At 41.1% G+C, this 16,891-nt stretch overlaps 1 protein-coding gene across 4 annotated transcripts in view; it reads left to right on the top strand.

Annotated features, from left to right (window-relative positions):
* Positions 1 to 16,891, top strand: part of atp8a1 (ATPase phospholipid transporting 8A1) — a 346,241-nt gene that overhangs the window by 312,615 nt on the left and 16,735 nt on the right. For all 4 annotated transcript variants that reach the window (XM_039751372.1, XM_039751370.1, XM_039751373.1 and 1 more), the window contains one exon: positions 15,973 to 16,061. In XM_039751372.1, the coding sequence (XP_039607306.1) occupies positions 15,973 to 16,061 (89 nt within the window). The remainder of the gene's footprint in view (positions 1 to 15,972; positions 16,062 to 16,891) is intronic.

Raw genomic sequence — 16,891 nt, 5'->3', positions numbered from 1 at the left:
TTCTTTGCAGAGATCAGATGTTCTTCCTGTATTGAATTATCTTCAATGGGTCCTCTGGTTTTGCTTCCTCGTCCCAAACATGTCTTTTAACTGGCAAAGTTTCACTGATCCTGTATTGTCCAGTGAGTGTGCCTTGTGATGGACTGGGGTTTCATCCAGTCTTTGCTGCCATCCCAACCCCTATCCCTGCAGTGCATCAAGAATGCTTGAAAATGGATGGATAAACACAACCTTAAATGAGTAAATTGCAATAAAGTAATTTTCAGAGCTGGTACCAAGCTTTTTTTTAACATACGTATAAATTATCTGCCCAGTCATACTTGTTTTAAATTTGCTTAATCCAATTGCTGTATGTGGTCCTGGGAAGAGGAGCATTTGTGAATTATATAGTGTGCTAGCTGAAATACCCAGCATTGCCCGGGAGGAAAATAAAGTGTTTTTTTTTTTTTGTTTTTTTTTAATTGTTTGAGAAAAATATAATTTAAAAAACCACAACTTTAAAAATAAAAATAAATTCACAAACAATGAAGACTCACTAATGTGCTTGTCTTGCAGTCTTGTATGTATGTTATCATCCAGTTAATGCTCGAAACCAGCCAACTCTATTTAATTTCAAAAACAACAGGGGCATAAACATAAAGAATGCTGACAGTCACTTCCAGTTCGCCCACTGGTGGGCGTTCTGAGTCTCAACTGGATGATAAAATGCATACAAGGCCGCAAGTGGGTTAGGGTTGATTGCAACCCTAAAGTATTTTTAGTCGACACTTGAGAAACGTGTACCAAGTTTTATGAAATTCTCTCCAGCCGTTTGGAATTGATGCTGGAACATGCATACATACACACATACATTGACTTTTATATATATATATATATATATATATATATATATATATATATATATATATATATATATACAGTCCCGATCAAAAGTTTAAGACCACTTGAAAAATGGCAAAAAATCATATTTTGCATGGTTGGATCTTAACAAGGTTCCAAGTAGAGCTTCAACATGCAACAAGAAGAAATGGGAGTGAGACAAAACATTTTTTGAGCATGCAATTTAATGAAAACAACGATTAAACTGAAACAGGATGTTTTACAGCTGATCAAAAGTTTAGGACCACACCTCCAAAAAAACCCGTAAACCCCCCCAAAACAGAAATCAAACTTCCAACCATGAACTCAGTACTGAGTAGCTCCACCGTTATTGTTGATCACTTCAAAAATTCGTTGCGGCATGCTTGATGCAAGCGTTTCCATGAGGTGAGTGGGAACATTTCTCCAAGTGGTGAAGACGGCGCACGAAGGGCATCTACTGTCTGGAACTGTTGTCCATTTTTGTAAACTTCCCTTGCCATCCATCCCCAAAGGTTCTCAATTGGATTTAGATCGGGGAACAAGCAGGATGGGCCAAAAGAGTGATATTATTCTCCTGGAAGAAGTCCCTTGTCCTGCGGGCATTGTGTACTGTAGCGTTGTCCTGTTGAAAAGCCCAGACGAGGGCCCTTAGTCATGAGGAATGCTCTCTGCAACATCTGGACATAGCCACAGGCCGTTTGACGCCCCTGCACTTCCTGAAGCTCCATTGTTCGACTGAAGGAAAAAGCACCCCAGACCATTATGGCGCCCCCTCCACTGTGGCTCATAGAAAACATCTCAGGTGGGATCTGCTTGTCATGCCAGTAACGTTGGAAACCATCAGGACCAACCAACCAACCAACCATTTTCTAACTCGCTGAATCCGAATACAGGGTCACGGGGGTCTGCTGGAGCCAATCCCAGCCAACACAGGGCACAAGGCAGGAACCAATCCTGGGCAGGGTGCCAACCCACCACAGGACACACACAAACACACCCACACACCAAGCACACACTAGGGCCAATTTAGAATCGCCAATCCACCTAACCTGCATGTCTTTGGATTGTGGGAGGAAACCGGAGCGGCCGGAGGAAACCCACGCAGACACGGGGAGAACATGCAAACTCCACGCAGGGAGGACCCGGGAAGCGAACCCGGGTCTCCTAACTGCGAGGCAGCAGCGCTACATCTGCGCCACCGTGCCGCCCACCATCAGGACCATCAAGGTTAAATTTTTTCTCATCAGAGAATAAAACTGTCTTCCACCTTTGAATGTCCCATGTTTGGTGCTCTCTTGCAAAGTCCAATGAGCAGTTCTGTGGCGTTCAAGGAGACAAGGTCTTTGAAGACATTTTTTGTTTTTGAAGCCCTTCAGTCTCAGATGCCGTCTGATGGTTATGGGGCTGCAGTCAGCACCAGTAACGGCCTTAATTTGGTCGAGGATCGTCCAGTGTCTTGACGGACAGCCAATTGGATCCTCCGGCTCAGTGCTGGTGAAATTTTTTTGGGTCTTCCACTTGACTTTTTTGTTCCATAACCCTCAGGATCATTTAAGAAATTCCAAATGACTGTCTTACTGTGTCCCACCTCAGCAGCGATGCCGCTGTGAGAGACCCTGCTTATGCAGTTCAACAACTCGACCACGTTGAAAAAGGGAGAGTTTTTTGCCTTTGCCATCAGAACGTGTGACTACCTGATAGAAAATAACAATGAATCCACATCTTTGCACAGATTTTACCTTTTAAAGGCATGTGGTCCTAAAATTTTGATCAGCTGTAAAACAGCCTGTTTCAATTTAATCGTTATTTTCAATTAATTGAATGCTCAACAAATGTTTTGTCTCACTCCCATTTCTTCTTGTTGCATGTTGAAGCTCTGCTTGGAACCTTGTTAAGATCCAACCATGCAAAATATGATTTTTTGCCATTTTTCAAGTGGTCTTAAACTATTGATCGGGACTGTATGTCTATACTAATAAAAGACAAAGCCCTCACTGACTCACTCACTCACTCACTCACTCACTCACTCACTGACTCATCACTAATTCTCCAACTTCCCGTGTAGGTAGAAGGCTGAAATTTGGCAGGCTCATTCCTTACAGCTTACTTACAAAAGTTGGGCAGGTTTCATTTCGAATTTCTACGCGTAATGGTCATAACTGGAAGCTATTTTTCTCCATATACTGTAATGGAGTTGAGCTCGAAAGCCGTGGGGGGCGGAGTTTCGTGTGACATCACGCCTCACACGTAATCACGTGAACTGACTGTCAACGCAGTACGTAGAAAACCAGGAAGACCTCCAAAAAGCGCTGAAGAAAACATGCATTATATAATTGAGAAGGCAGCGAAACAATAAGAAGCGAGCGAGTGACATATACAACCATATTCATGAGTGCTGCTACTTCGGAAACAAAGCACGGTGTAAACCTAAAGTTTAAATTAAGTTCATAGACACGCTGCCGCTGGCGTTTGTCATGCCCACGGGTAATGCAGGATACAAGTTTAATGAGAGGACGCTGGATATAAACAAGAGTTTTGATCACTTTGTAACTAAGTTAAAATTGCAGGTGAAGGGCTGTGCTTATGCAAATTCCGAGAGACTGTGTTTGTGGGGGATTGATAGTTAAGGAGGGTGGGGGAGTCACGTCATCATCTCCCCTCTCATTCACCTCATTTCGCTCTGAGCTGAGCTCCGCAGCTAATGCAGTCTTACGGAAGTGGCTTTGTGACGCTGCTACCAAATAGTCACAGAAAAATCCACAAGTTAATACACACGCTGTCTCTAGAGTTTCTCCACACTGAATCCTCCAGGCACTACTTACAAAAGGTTACATTGACAATTGTGTTACGTTATTTTTAAAATGTTTCCTTTTCTTAGCACAAGCACAGCTGAGAAGCTTCGATGCATGTGCTCCATAACGCGTTAAAAAATAATGCATTTAATCACACTTTCAATTCCAAGCAAAAGGGAACTTCTGTCAATGCATGATTTCCTGGTACACCGATTGCATTGGTTAGCGCTTCCCGATTCATTTTACCCTTGCACCCCCTTGGTTTGAGAAGAAGTATGAAAAAATATGAGGTTAACACAGAAAAACAGATCACCAATTGAATCTTTATGAATAATCGATTTGCCATCAATAATTGTTTTGGTAAAGCCATACTCAGTGTAATCCTTCCATTTTATAAATTTTCCGCCACTAGCCATGATTAAATGAACGGTAAAAAAGTAAGAGCGAAGCAAGGGTGACTTATTCAGGCAGGCAGGCGACAGCTCAATAGCTCGAATTTGGATATAAGTAGGTTCTATTTAGTCGCCAGAAATATCTTTGTTAGGAATGGAAGTTGAATTTAGTCTTTAAATTTCTATGGTAAAGAAAAAGTTATGCAATGATGACTAAATTTAACTATATAAAGTCAAAACTTGTATATATAAAGTCATTCCCGAATATATAAAGTCAAAACTTGGTTATATAAAGTCACTGTCAGAATAAATAAAGTCAAAATTTGAATATATAAAGTCATTCCCAAATATATAAAGTCAAAACCTGAGTATAAAAAGACGGCGTTGGAATATTTCGGAATATATAAAGTAAGCGCTGGAATATATAAAGTCAGCGCTGGCCAATCCCAGCCAACACTGGGCGCAAGGCAGGAACCAATCCTGGGCAGGGCAAATGCATCATTTTCAAAACATTAATCGAACAGTGTTTTTTTAATTATTTTTTTTTGTTTGTTTTTGTTAACTTAGTTTCAGTTCAGAGTTGTTTCAATCAATAGATTTTGACTTTCACTTTATATATTCAGGAGTGAGTTTATATACTCCAATGTTGACTTTATATAATCAGGAATGACTTTATAAATTCCGACGCTGACTTTATATATTCAGGTTTTGACTTTATATATTCCAGCGCTGACTTTATACAGTGGGATGCAAAAGTTTGGGCAACCTTGTTAATAGTCATTATTTTCCTGTATAAATCGTTGGTTGTTACGATAAAAAAATGTCAGTTAAATATATAATATATTAGACACACACAGTGATATTTGAGAAGTGAAATGAAGTTTATTGGATTTACAGAAAGTGTGCAATAATTGTTCAAACAAAATCAGGCAGGTGCATAAATTTGGGCACCACAAAAAAGAAATGAAATCAATATTTAGTAGATCCGCCTTTTGCAGAAATTACAGCATCTAAACGTTTCCTGTAGGTTCCAATGAGAGTCTGGATTGTGGTTGAAGGTATTTTGGACCATTCCTCTTTACAAAACATCTCTAGTTCATTCAGGTTTGATGGCTTCCGAGCATGGACAGCTCTCTTTAACTCACACCACAGATTTTCAATTATATTCAGGTCTGGGGACTGAGATGGCCATTCCAGAACGTTGTACTTGTTCCTCTGCATGAATGCCTTAGTGGATTTTGAGCAGTGTTTCGGGTCGTTGTCTTGTTGAAAGATCCAGCCCCGGCGCAGCTTCAGCTTTGTCACTGATTCCTGGACATTGGTCTCCAGAATCTGCTGATACTGAGTGGAATCCATGCGTCCCTCAACTTTGACAAGATTCCCAGTCCTGCACTGGCCACACAGCCCCACAGCATGATGGAACCACCACCATATTTTACTGTAGGTAGCAGGTGTTTTTCTTGGAATGCTGTGTTCTTTTTCCTCCATGCATAACGGCCCTTGTTATGCCCAAATAACTCAATTTTAGTTTCATCAGTCCACTGCACCTTATTCCAAAATGAAGCTGGCTTGTCCAAATGTGCTTGAGCATACCTCAAGCGGCTCTGTTTGTGCTGTGGGCGGAGAAAAGGCTTCCTCTGCATCACTCTCGCATACAGCATCTCCTTGTGTAAAGTGCACGGAATGGTTGAACGATGCACAGTGACTCCATCTGCTGCAAGATGATGTTGTAGGTCTTTGGTGCTGGTCTGTGGGTTGACTCTGACTGTTCTCACCATTCGTCGCTTCTGTCTATCCGAAATCTTTCTTGGTCTGCCACTTCGAGCCTTAACTTGAACTGAGCCTGTGGTCTTCCATTTCCTCACTATGTTCCTAACTGTGGAAACAGACAGCTTAAATCTCTGGGACAGCTTTCTGTATCCTTCCCTAAACCATGATGGTGAACAATCTTTGTCTTCAGGTCATTTGAGAGTTGTTTTGTGACAACATGTTGCTACTCTTCAGAGAAAATTAAAGGAGGAGGGAAACTTACAGTTGACCCCCTTAAATACTCTTTCTCATTATAGGATTCACCTGTGTATGTAGGTCAGGGGTCACTGAGCTTACCAAGCCAATTTGAGTTCCAATAATTAGTTCTAAAAGTTTTGGAATCAATAAAATGACAACGGTGCCCAAATTTATGCACCTGCCTGATTTTGTTTGGACAATTATTTCACACTTTCTGTAAATCCAATAAACTTCATTTCACTTCTCAAATATCACTGTGTGTGTCTCCTATATGATATATTTAACTGACATTTTTTATCGTAACAACCAACGATTTATACAGGAAAATAATGACTATTAACAAGGTTGCCCAAACTTTTGCATTCCACTGTATATTCCGATGCTGACTTTATATATTCAGGTTTTGACTTTATATATTCCAGAGATGACTTTATATATTCAGAAACAAGTTTGACTTTATATATACCGACGCTGACTTTATATATTCAAGTTTTGACTTTATATATTCGGGAATGACTTTATATGTTCAAGTTTTGACTTTATATATTCTGACGCCGACTTTATATATTCAGAAAATCAATGTATTTGCCCGTTTGGCACCCCATAGTATTTGTGTGTGTGTATATATGTACACATGTGTGTGTGTCTATATATATATATATATATATATATATATATATATATATATATATATATATATATAATGTAGATAGGCGTATGTGTGTGTGTATATATTGTGACAGATTAAGTGCTTGCTCGCACCCTTGTACCCTCGGACCACACGTCAGACACCAGATAAATGTCCAAATAATTATTTATTATAATAATAAAGTGCACAAAGCACGCTCCTCTCCACAATTCTCAAATGAACAATCCAATAAACCAATCCTCCACTCCCAGACGCTTAGCCACCCTGCCTCCCAACTCAGCTCATTGCCTGGGAGTTCCCACAGTCCTTTTATATTCCCTGACCCGGAGGTGTTCCTGCCCAACAGTCCACAAGTCCTTATTCCTTCCGGGTCAGGGTAAATAGTCCTTTTCTTCAACCCGGGAGCACGTCGTTTCTTCCTGTAAGCGTGACCGTGGCCTCCCGGTCATAGGGCACATAAGAGCCTACGAGCCCCCCTACAGCGATGCCTGGTGGCCCCCAAGGTATCCAGCAGGGCTGTGTACAAACACTACATAGTCCATGATGCCCTGCTGGAACTCGGGGCATGATCATGCTGTCGGGAGAGCTCCTCCTGGCAGCCTGGGGTTGAGGGCCGGAGTAAAATGCCGGCAATCCACCACAGTTCCACCACCCCCCCTCCCCTTATCGATGACAACTGGGCGGGCGCCGATCCCAGAGGGACGTCCTCCTCCAGGAGGACGCGTCATCCGGAGCTTGGCTGTATTGTTTAAACCGCCCGGCGAACCTTGGGGGAACGGTGTATCTTCTATCCCTCCGCTCCCCTGTCCTCCGGGAACAATCTCGCCACACGTGTCCTGGTTGCCGACAGTTGTAGCACCGCCGACGTCCTCCTGGTTGTCTCTCTTCCCGAGACCTGAAACATCTCGGGAATTCTGTCAGCTCCACCCTTTCCCCCGCTAACGAGGGTTTTCTGGCCGCCTCGCTGCTCTCCGCCCTTTTTTCCACCTTGTCAGGAGACCCACGGTGTATTTCGGGGATCTCCTGCTTACTCTGGGGTCGGCGCACAGCTTGAGTCTCTCTATTGGGAAAAGAGAGCCTCTTTGCTGTTTGCATGCCCGTTGACTTTAAAGAAACCAGAGGTGGCATCTTCAGCACCGCATCGCTCCGAGAGACAGCACTTTTCAGCTGCTCTGGTACAATCAGTGCTTCCACCGCCCTTCTGTCATCACACCACATTGCTAGGCTCGTAGTGACTTGGCACCCGCTACTAATTAACTGCGGGCCAGCGTCACTCTGTGTCCCCTTATTCTGTACGGTACCGGTAAAACTCACCTGTACCGCCAAATCAATCATGAAGGGAGACTCCCGACCAAATCGCCATAAGTATTCATCCACCTTTCTTAAAGGCGCTTCAGCCGCTGCTCCCAAGTCCCCAACGATCTTCTTTATTGTTGTCACAACCTGGAGAAATTTGTGCACGGGCTGAAGCAACTTCTCCAGCTCGTGCACGTCCAAAAAGTTACTTAATTCAACCGGAGGCATGCTCGAGCCATCATTAGCCTTACGCTCCGGCTGGGAGCCAATAAACACGGCCGCTCCTGGCACGTGCTCAGACAGGTCCCGCAAGGGAGCCTGGGATTTAGAGTTCTTTTCGGAGGTCCGCGGTGCCGCTTTTGGTTGACTGCGATCTGTCTGTATCAATTTATCGACGGACCGATCAGTCATTTCCCGGACCTCCTTACCTTTTTGTAGGGAGAACGGTGCTTTGCTCGCCTCCCCTTTCCCTTTCGGAAAAACCAAGTCCGTCTTTTCTTGGGCGAAGCCACAAACAGCTGGACATGGAACGTCACCTTCCTGTAATCCCTTGTGGTACGCCCCGTGTCCCTCGCCGGCACCCGTAATGCGGAAGTCCTTCAGGTTACTCGGTTGTCTGAACGAGAGCGCGCTATCGCCTTCGGGTATGTCTCCTGCCTCCCGCAGAGCCTTCGGATGGACATCTGGGAGGTATGTACACGGGACAACATGTGTTAAATTAAAAAGATTCCCAAGTACATTTTCCGCACATACCTCGTCGGAGACGTCCTCCTCCGGGAATCTCTCCCGAAACGCATAGCCGCTCCATGGCTCGTCTTGAGCGCAGGCAATGCCGAGCGCTAGACTTCCGCTGCTGCTGGCGCTCTGCTTTGTCTTCTTCTTCCCCATGACGTCCTTGGTAAATCGGGTTGCTGGCAATTTTACCTGTGTGTGTCGACGCTGTCTTCTTGGGGTATACTGTCCACAATAAAATTTTTTTAAATTCAGGTCCTCTGCCAAACTGACGGCCAGAGAATCCTGCCGGCTACACCAATTGTGACAGATTAAGTGCTTGCTCGCACCCTTGTACCCTCGGACCACACGTCAGACACCAGATAAAAGTCCAAATAATTATTTATTATAATAATAAAGTGCACAAAGCACGCTCCTCTCCACAATTCTCAAATGAACAATCCAATAAACCAATCCTCCATTCCCAGACGCTTAGCCACCCTGCCTCCCATCTCAGCTCATTGCCTGGGAGTTCCCACAGTCCTTTTATATTCCCTGACCCGGAGGTGTTCCTGCCCAACAGTCCACAAGTCCTTATTCCTTCCGGGTCAGGGTAAATAGTCCTTTCTTCAACCCGGAGCACGTCGTTTCTTCCTGTCATGCGTGACCGTGACGCCTCCCGGGTCATAGGGCACATAAGAGCCTCTGAGCCCCTACAGCGGCGCCTGGTGGCCCCAAGGTATCCAGCAGGGCTGTGTACAAACACTACATAGTCCATGATGCCCTGCTGGAACTCGGGGCATGATCATGCTGTCGGGAGAGCTCCTCCTGGCGGCCTGGGGTTGAGGGCCGGAGTAAAATGCACACACAGGTATATATATGTGTATATATATATGTATGTGTCTATATGTGTGTGTATAGCTTTGGTCACTGAGTGCAAGGGAAAAATAATAAAATATAGTGTATAAGTTATTAAACAGTAAAACATCAACGTTTTAAGAAGTACAGGTACATTGAGCACTGCTGGAGTGGTTGCGGATAAACTACATTTTAAAGACGGTGTAACAGAACAGGTAAGTACTACTAACAGCAGCTAAAATGTATATGGATCATCTCTCGGTAGTTGATCCCTTTTGAAAGGCGCTACACGACGGCTGTGGTATAGAAATTACATTTTCTATGTGAACGTTCAAATTTCTGCCTTTGGTAATGTGCCTTACCGGCATTACCAGCAATTAAAGAAAATTAGTTTTGTGTCCTCTGCAGTGTTAAGAGAGAAAGGCTTTGGTTTGGGATAAAAGGAAAAAAGGTGTAAAGAAAGGAAAGTTGCCTTTTCTTTTATATAGTATAGAGATGTGTTAAGCTGGCGTTATGATCGCCTTTTGGGGACAGTCGCGGTGGGTCTTGTGTAGACTGGTGAGACGTCCCTGCCATTAATCGGCTGTGATGGCACTGTCAGTCCTCCACTCGTGTGCGGGTCTTCATAATCCGACCTGACGATATCATAATCGTGATACGTGCAAAAGAAAGTGCGAATCGCCTTAATATTAGTTTGCCGCGGTGTAGAAAAGGGGTCCCGTGTTTGCACTTGTCTGGGCTATAGCTCAGGGGGAGAATGAAAAAAATTAAAAGTGCTCACTTTGACTTAAGGCAGAAGCGCAGTCAGCGTCTCAAAAGCCGGCACAGCTATGCGTGCGCGCCGGCTGCTCAACTTTTGCTGGGCAGGAGACCCCAGTTTTTGCAGACACGTTCACGATATCAAAAGTCTCAGCTCTTTGGAGGTCATTCATATATATATATATATATATATATATATATATATATATATATATATATATATATATATATATATATATATATATATATATATATATATATATATATATATATATATATATATATATGTATATGTGTATATATATATATATATATATATATGTATATGTATATATATATATATATATATATATATATATATATATATATATATATATATATATATATATATATATATACACATATATATATATATATATATATATACACATATACATATATATATATACACATATACATATATATATAGCAAAATACCCATACACTTGGCGGAGAAGTAGTGTGTTAAAAAGTAATGAAAAAGAAAAGGAAACATTTTAATAATAACGTAACATGATTGACATTGTCATGAGTGTTGCTGTCATATATATGCCTGCCTAAATAAGTCACCCTCAGCGTGCTCTTACTTTTTACCGCTCATTTAATCATGGCTAGTGGCGTAAAAATTAGAAAATGGAAGGAGGATTACACTGAGTATGGCTTTACCAAAACAATTATTGATGGCGAATCGATTATTCATAAAGCTTGAATTGGTGATCTGTTTTTCTGTGTTACCCTCTTTTTTCATACTTCTTCTCAAACTAAGGTGGTGCGAGAGTAAAATGAATCGGGATGCGCTGATCAAAGTAATCGGTGTACCAGGAAATCATGCATTGACAGAAGTTGCCCTTTGCTTGTAATGCAAAGTGTGATTAAATGCATTATTTTTTAACGTGTTGTGGAGCACATGCATCGAAGCTTCTCAGCTGTGCTTGTGCTAAGAAAAGGAAAGATTTTAAAAATAACGTAACACGATTGTCAATGTAACCTTTTGTAAGTAGTGCCTGGAGGATTCAGTGTGGAGAAACTCTAGAGACAGCGTGTGTATTAACTTGTGGATTTTTCTGTGTAGTATTTGGTGGCAGTGTGACGAAGTTGCTTCGAAAAACGGCGTTAGCCGCGGAGCTCAGCTCAGAGCGATATTAGGTAAATGGGAGGGGAGATGATGAAGTGACTCCCCCACCCGCCTTAACTGTCAATCCCCCACAAACACAGTCTCGGAATTTGCATAAGCACACCCCTTCACCTGCAATTTTAACTTAGTTACAAAGTGATCAAAACTCTCGTTTATATCCTGCATCCTCTCATTAAACTTGTATCCCGCATTACCCGTGGGCATGACAAACGCCAGCAGCAGCCTGTCTATGAACTTAATTTAAAGTTTAGGTTTACACCTTGCTTTCTTTCCGAAGTAGCAGCACTCATGAATATGGTAGTATATGTCACTCGCTCGCTTCTTATTGTTTCGCTGCCTTCTCAATTATATAATGCATGTTTTCCTCAGCGCTTTTTGGAGGTCTTCCTGGTTTTCTACGCACTGCGTTGAAAGTCAGTTCACGTGATTACGTGTGAGGCGTGATGATGTCACACGAAACTCCGCCCCCCACGGCTTTCGAGCTCAACTCCATTACAGTAAATGGAGAAATATACCTTCCAGTTATGACCATTACACGTAGAATTTCGAAATTAGTCAGTCAGTCAGTGAGGGCTTTGCCTTTTATTAGTATAGATATACAGTATATATATATTTTTTTATTTCATATTTTAATAAAAATGGATCACATTATTTTATTTATTGTATATGTTAGAAATGTGAGCTTATTTTGTGCAAATCTAATGAAAATACATTTTTATTTATTATAATAAAAAGGTATAAAATAGTTAAAGAATGGAAGAAAATTCTGCTTACTCTGCATTAACTCTATAAACTCAATGATAGCACAATGGTTAGCAGTGCTGCCTCACATCACCAGGGACCTGAATTCAGTTTCTGCCATTGCTGATATCTGACTTTCTGCACATATGCACATCTCTTCTCGAGGTATTCTGCTTAAGATATGCAGGTTGTGTCAATGGTTTGAAACTTGTCTAGTTGTAGTGAGCACAAATATGTTTGAGTGTGCAAGTGCTGGCTTCAGGTTTGCGCAAGATGATATCAGGCCAAACCCCAACTCCTGGGGCCTCATGTATAAACGGTGTGTGCGCACAGAAATGTTGCGTACTCCTGTTTCCACGTTCAGATCGCGATGTATAAAACCTAAACTTGGTGTAAAGTCACGCACATTTACACGGTAGCTCATACCCTGTTGTACGCAAGTTCTATGCTCAGTTTCGCAGACTGGCGGCACCCATTGTCAAAGCAGTGCTACTGTTCCTGTGTGGTTTATCTTTCTTTTTCAGATCCACATCCCTGATGCGGCTTTATAAATACACTGAAATTAACCACATATTGTTTATTAGTTTAATGCATCTGATTGTAATTAACCTGTAACAATATAATGGTCCACAGAATGGCCAAACTATTCCAAATACCATAGCTGCTTTAGCGTTGTTACTTTCACTGCACCTTCTTTTTCTTCTTACAGCTGCTCCCGTTAGGGGTTGCCACAGCGGATCATCTTTTTCCATATTATTCTCACTGCACCACTCGGAGCAGCTGATCGGAAAGAGAATTATCGGTATACAGCATCAAGCACATGCTGCCTCAGCCATGCTTCCTATTTGAACTGCTCTCACACAGCAAACGCTTCAAAACCTTTCCTGTACGGACCTCGCTGTTCAGAAAGAGTTTCGTCCCAAGAACTCTAAACGCACTCAATCAGTCCATCATGTGCTCCTTGTAGACCTGTTTGTACTTATAAGTACAATTACATCACTGTAAGCTTGCACTACAGTTATAATATTACACAACCTGAGCCACTTTATAAAGCGCGTATTTACATATGATGACGATATCGTTTTTAAGATGAAATGCAGCAAAATATGTTTATTATATTATACAGATAAAACTTTAACTTCATTTAAATAATCTATATTGTTAGTAATTAAAAGACATGGTGTTGCTACGCTAGCAAGGATCTGGCGCTCCGTTTACGGATTGTTTCTGCCTCGCACTGTATGCTTCACTGGGACTGGTGTGAAGGATAGAATAATTAAACATATACTACGAAGATATTTCAATGTTCCTTAAAAGTTTTGAAGAATCTGTGTTATAAGCCTACAGATGGCTTAACGTCTATTACAGAGCTGATTGTGTGGTGATTGGGTATTTGGAGAAAAAAAGGAAGGACAGGAATTGGGGATTAGTACGTTTGAAAGAGACAGTACTGCTGCAATAAATTATTTTATCAACGGTCGCGCACGATCACTGCACCAATGTTTTCCCATGTTTAATAACATGCTTTAACTCCTATCATCATGAAAATTATATCAAGTATACATCTCAGTATTTTAATTATTCAGAGAGCTGTAATATTACGAATGTAAAGGATTCCGTGCCCTGTCAGAGGAAAACAAAGCACAGTAGCACGTAGTGATTCACACACAGAGCACATAGAAGATCAAATACAAAACAAAGCACTTAATGTGCTACTTTAGTTACAATGCGATTTAAAAAACTAGTAAATTAAACGATTTTAAGATGAAGTTTATGATGTTCTGCTTTAATGACAAAATAAACTACTTGATGAAAGTGGGAATTTTGAGATTAAAGTTGACATTTCGTGCTTTTTACCCCACTGTGTGCCTTTTTTTTTTTTTTCTCTGTACCCTAATAAGCTTTTATATAAAACTCAGACGGTGGGCTACGATTCGGCTTTTCACAGCGAATTTGATATCTGACAACCTCTTTTTTTTATTTTGGGCACTTTGTGACTTTGTGAACTTGAGCTTTCGAGTTTCTCCGACATGCTATGTCAGTCGATCAACTTCCTTTTCTTGTTTGTACCACTGTTTAAACCAACAAATAGTACGTTTTTCCTTGCCTCCACTTGGTATTCGCTGAAATTGCTCTATTTTTCCTCGTGGTTTTGCCATTGTCTTTTCACAGAACACTGAGCTTAAGGGCTATTTATATTGATTTACATATTCAAAGAGACGTAATTCTGGGAGGAGATGGGGCGGGACAGCAGGCGCGTGCATTAATTTCCACGCTGACCGGGATTTATGTAGCGGAAGAACGTGGAAGTTGGCGAACGCACAGATTTATGCATCTGGATTTTTTTGTGTGTAAGTACATTTCCGCTTTTGTACAGTATTTACTTCATGTTATAGTGCAAATTCTACGCACACCGTTATGCATGAGGCCCCTGGTGATTTTCTGTATTGAAAAATATTTTTTGGAATATGGGTGGAATGGACTTATAAAATAGACACACATTATGGCGTACTGCAATGTTGAGAACATATGAAATTTGACAAACAAGAGAAGACCATTCAGTCCTTCAGGCTCATTTGTTCAGCTAATAGCTAAGATGTCCTAGTACCTCATCCAGATATTTCTTAGTTGTCAAAGTTTCTGCTTTAACTACATGTATCGTTGGTAGTTCCAGATTTCTAAAACTCTTTGTGTAAAAATAAGAGCTTCCTGGCTTCAGTCCTAAATACAATTCCTTTTCATTTCCAATGGTGTCCTTGAGTATGTGATTCAAAGTTAAGTGGAAAGAATTCATCTGGATCTACTTTATCAGTGACTTTGAGAATTTTGAACACCAAGATTAGGCCCCCATGTAATCTTCTCTGCTCGAGACTAAACAGACTACTTCTCTGAGTCTGTCAGAGTAGGACATGTCCTGAAGTCCTGGGATGCACTTTGGTTGTTCTCCTCTGTGTCTTTCTTGTAGTGTGTTGACCAGAACGGCACACTGTGAGCTTTGCTGTTTTTCTGAGAGTCATATATTTGATTTAATATCTAGAACATCATGCAGTTATGGAGTTCATCCACTAGTACAGTCACCAGCACTCTACCATACATACATTATATGGGTAACATTTTAAAGTTCCCGTTTTCTCCCTTTTATCAGTAATGTTTTTGTTAGTAATGATGTATTGATGAAATAAAAGTGTAAGCTTCAAGTATTGTCACTAACTGGGTATCTCCCATACTTCTTTTCCATAATGTCAGTTTTCAGATAGTTCACAGTATGTAGAGTTCTTTGATGCTATGAGTATGTTACACCACAAAAAAGCAAGGCTGTTTGTAAGAATGCTTGTGTCAAGTAGACAAGATGAGTGAATTATACAAATGAGAATCCAGCACAGCTGTACACACAATCTGCCAGATGGTAGAGCGATTTGTTTAAAAGGAAACAAAATAAGTTTTTTGATATATTTTTTTTTATTAGTTTGTATTATGTATATTTATGAAGGTAGTGACTGTGGTAAAGCATCCACCCGACTATGAACACAGGTAATCCCCGTTTAAATGGTATTATAGGAAGGTGATGAGCTTAATTTAAAAAGTTACTAACTTAATTGTATGTTCAAAGTAATGATTTTTTTCTACACTTGTTTTATTTTCTGTCATATAAAATATTACTAGTAAATATAAAAGTTCTTGCCTTTATAATTTTTATTGTTTCATAGCTTAGCTCTTCTTTTTTCCCCACAGGCAGACATGATGTTTAGCTCTGGCGTATTTTGGATGGGTCTCTTCTTTATCCCTATAACATCTCTAATATTTGACTTGATGTATAAAGTGTAAGTATGAATGGCTTCCTAATGTGAGGAAAAAGTAATTATTTCATTTTCTACTGTAAAATTAAATTGAACAATAATTATTATATCATATAACTGTTAGGAAAATAGTTTAATTGGAGAGATCAAGTAGAATAAAAGTGCACTAAAGAGGGATTGCAATAAGTATTAGTTATTATACAGTATAATACAGTACATGTCAAATTTATTTGAATAAATGTTTAAGCTTTTTATTTATTTATTTGGCAGTTCTGCTTTCTCCGCAGTAAGGAGACCGGGCCTCGTGTCCCGAGTCCTCCCAGTTTGGAGATTGCATGTTCTCCCCATGTCTGTGTGGGTTTCCTCTAGGTTCTCCAGTTTCCTCCCAAAGTCTAAAGAAATGCAGGATAGGTGGACTGGTGATGCTAAATTGGGCCTGCGGGGTGTGTGTGTGTGTGTTTACCCCATTAAGGACTGGTGTCCTGTCCAGGGGAGTGTTCCTGCCTTGCACTCTTAGCTTGCTAGGATCAGCTCCAGTACTCTAGGACCTTTCTCTGGAAGAGCAGGCTAAGAAAATGTTATGGTATTTATTTATTTGCAGCATGTGATTACTGTTTGATTTTTCAATGTCCAATTTAGTATTACATTAAAATTACAGAATTCATTAGGTCACCAAATTTTCAGTTCACTCATCAGCCTCGTCAATTCCTGTTACATTCCAATGGCTACCAGGTGAAGCTGCCTGGACTGGTGTGAGGCAGCGTTCCTCTGAGATGGGACTATTGCCCATGTAGTGTCGATTTGTGTCTTGTCCATAGTGCTGCTGGGACAGGCTTCAACTCCCTCTCACCCTA

The sequence above is a fragment of the Polypterus senegalus genome, chromosome 4, assembly GCF_016835505.1.
Source record: "Polypterus senegalus isolate Bchr_013 chromosome 4, ASM1683550v1, whole genome shotgun sequence".
NCBI classification, from domain to species: domain Eukaryota; kingdom Metazoa; phylum Chordata; class Cladistia; order Polypteriformes; family Polypteridae; genus Polypterus; species Polypterus senegalus.
The sequence above is the reverse complement of the archived record's forward strand: the minus strand, read 5'-3'. Positions and strand labels throughout refer to the sequence as shown.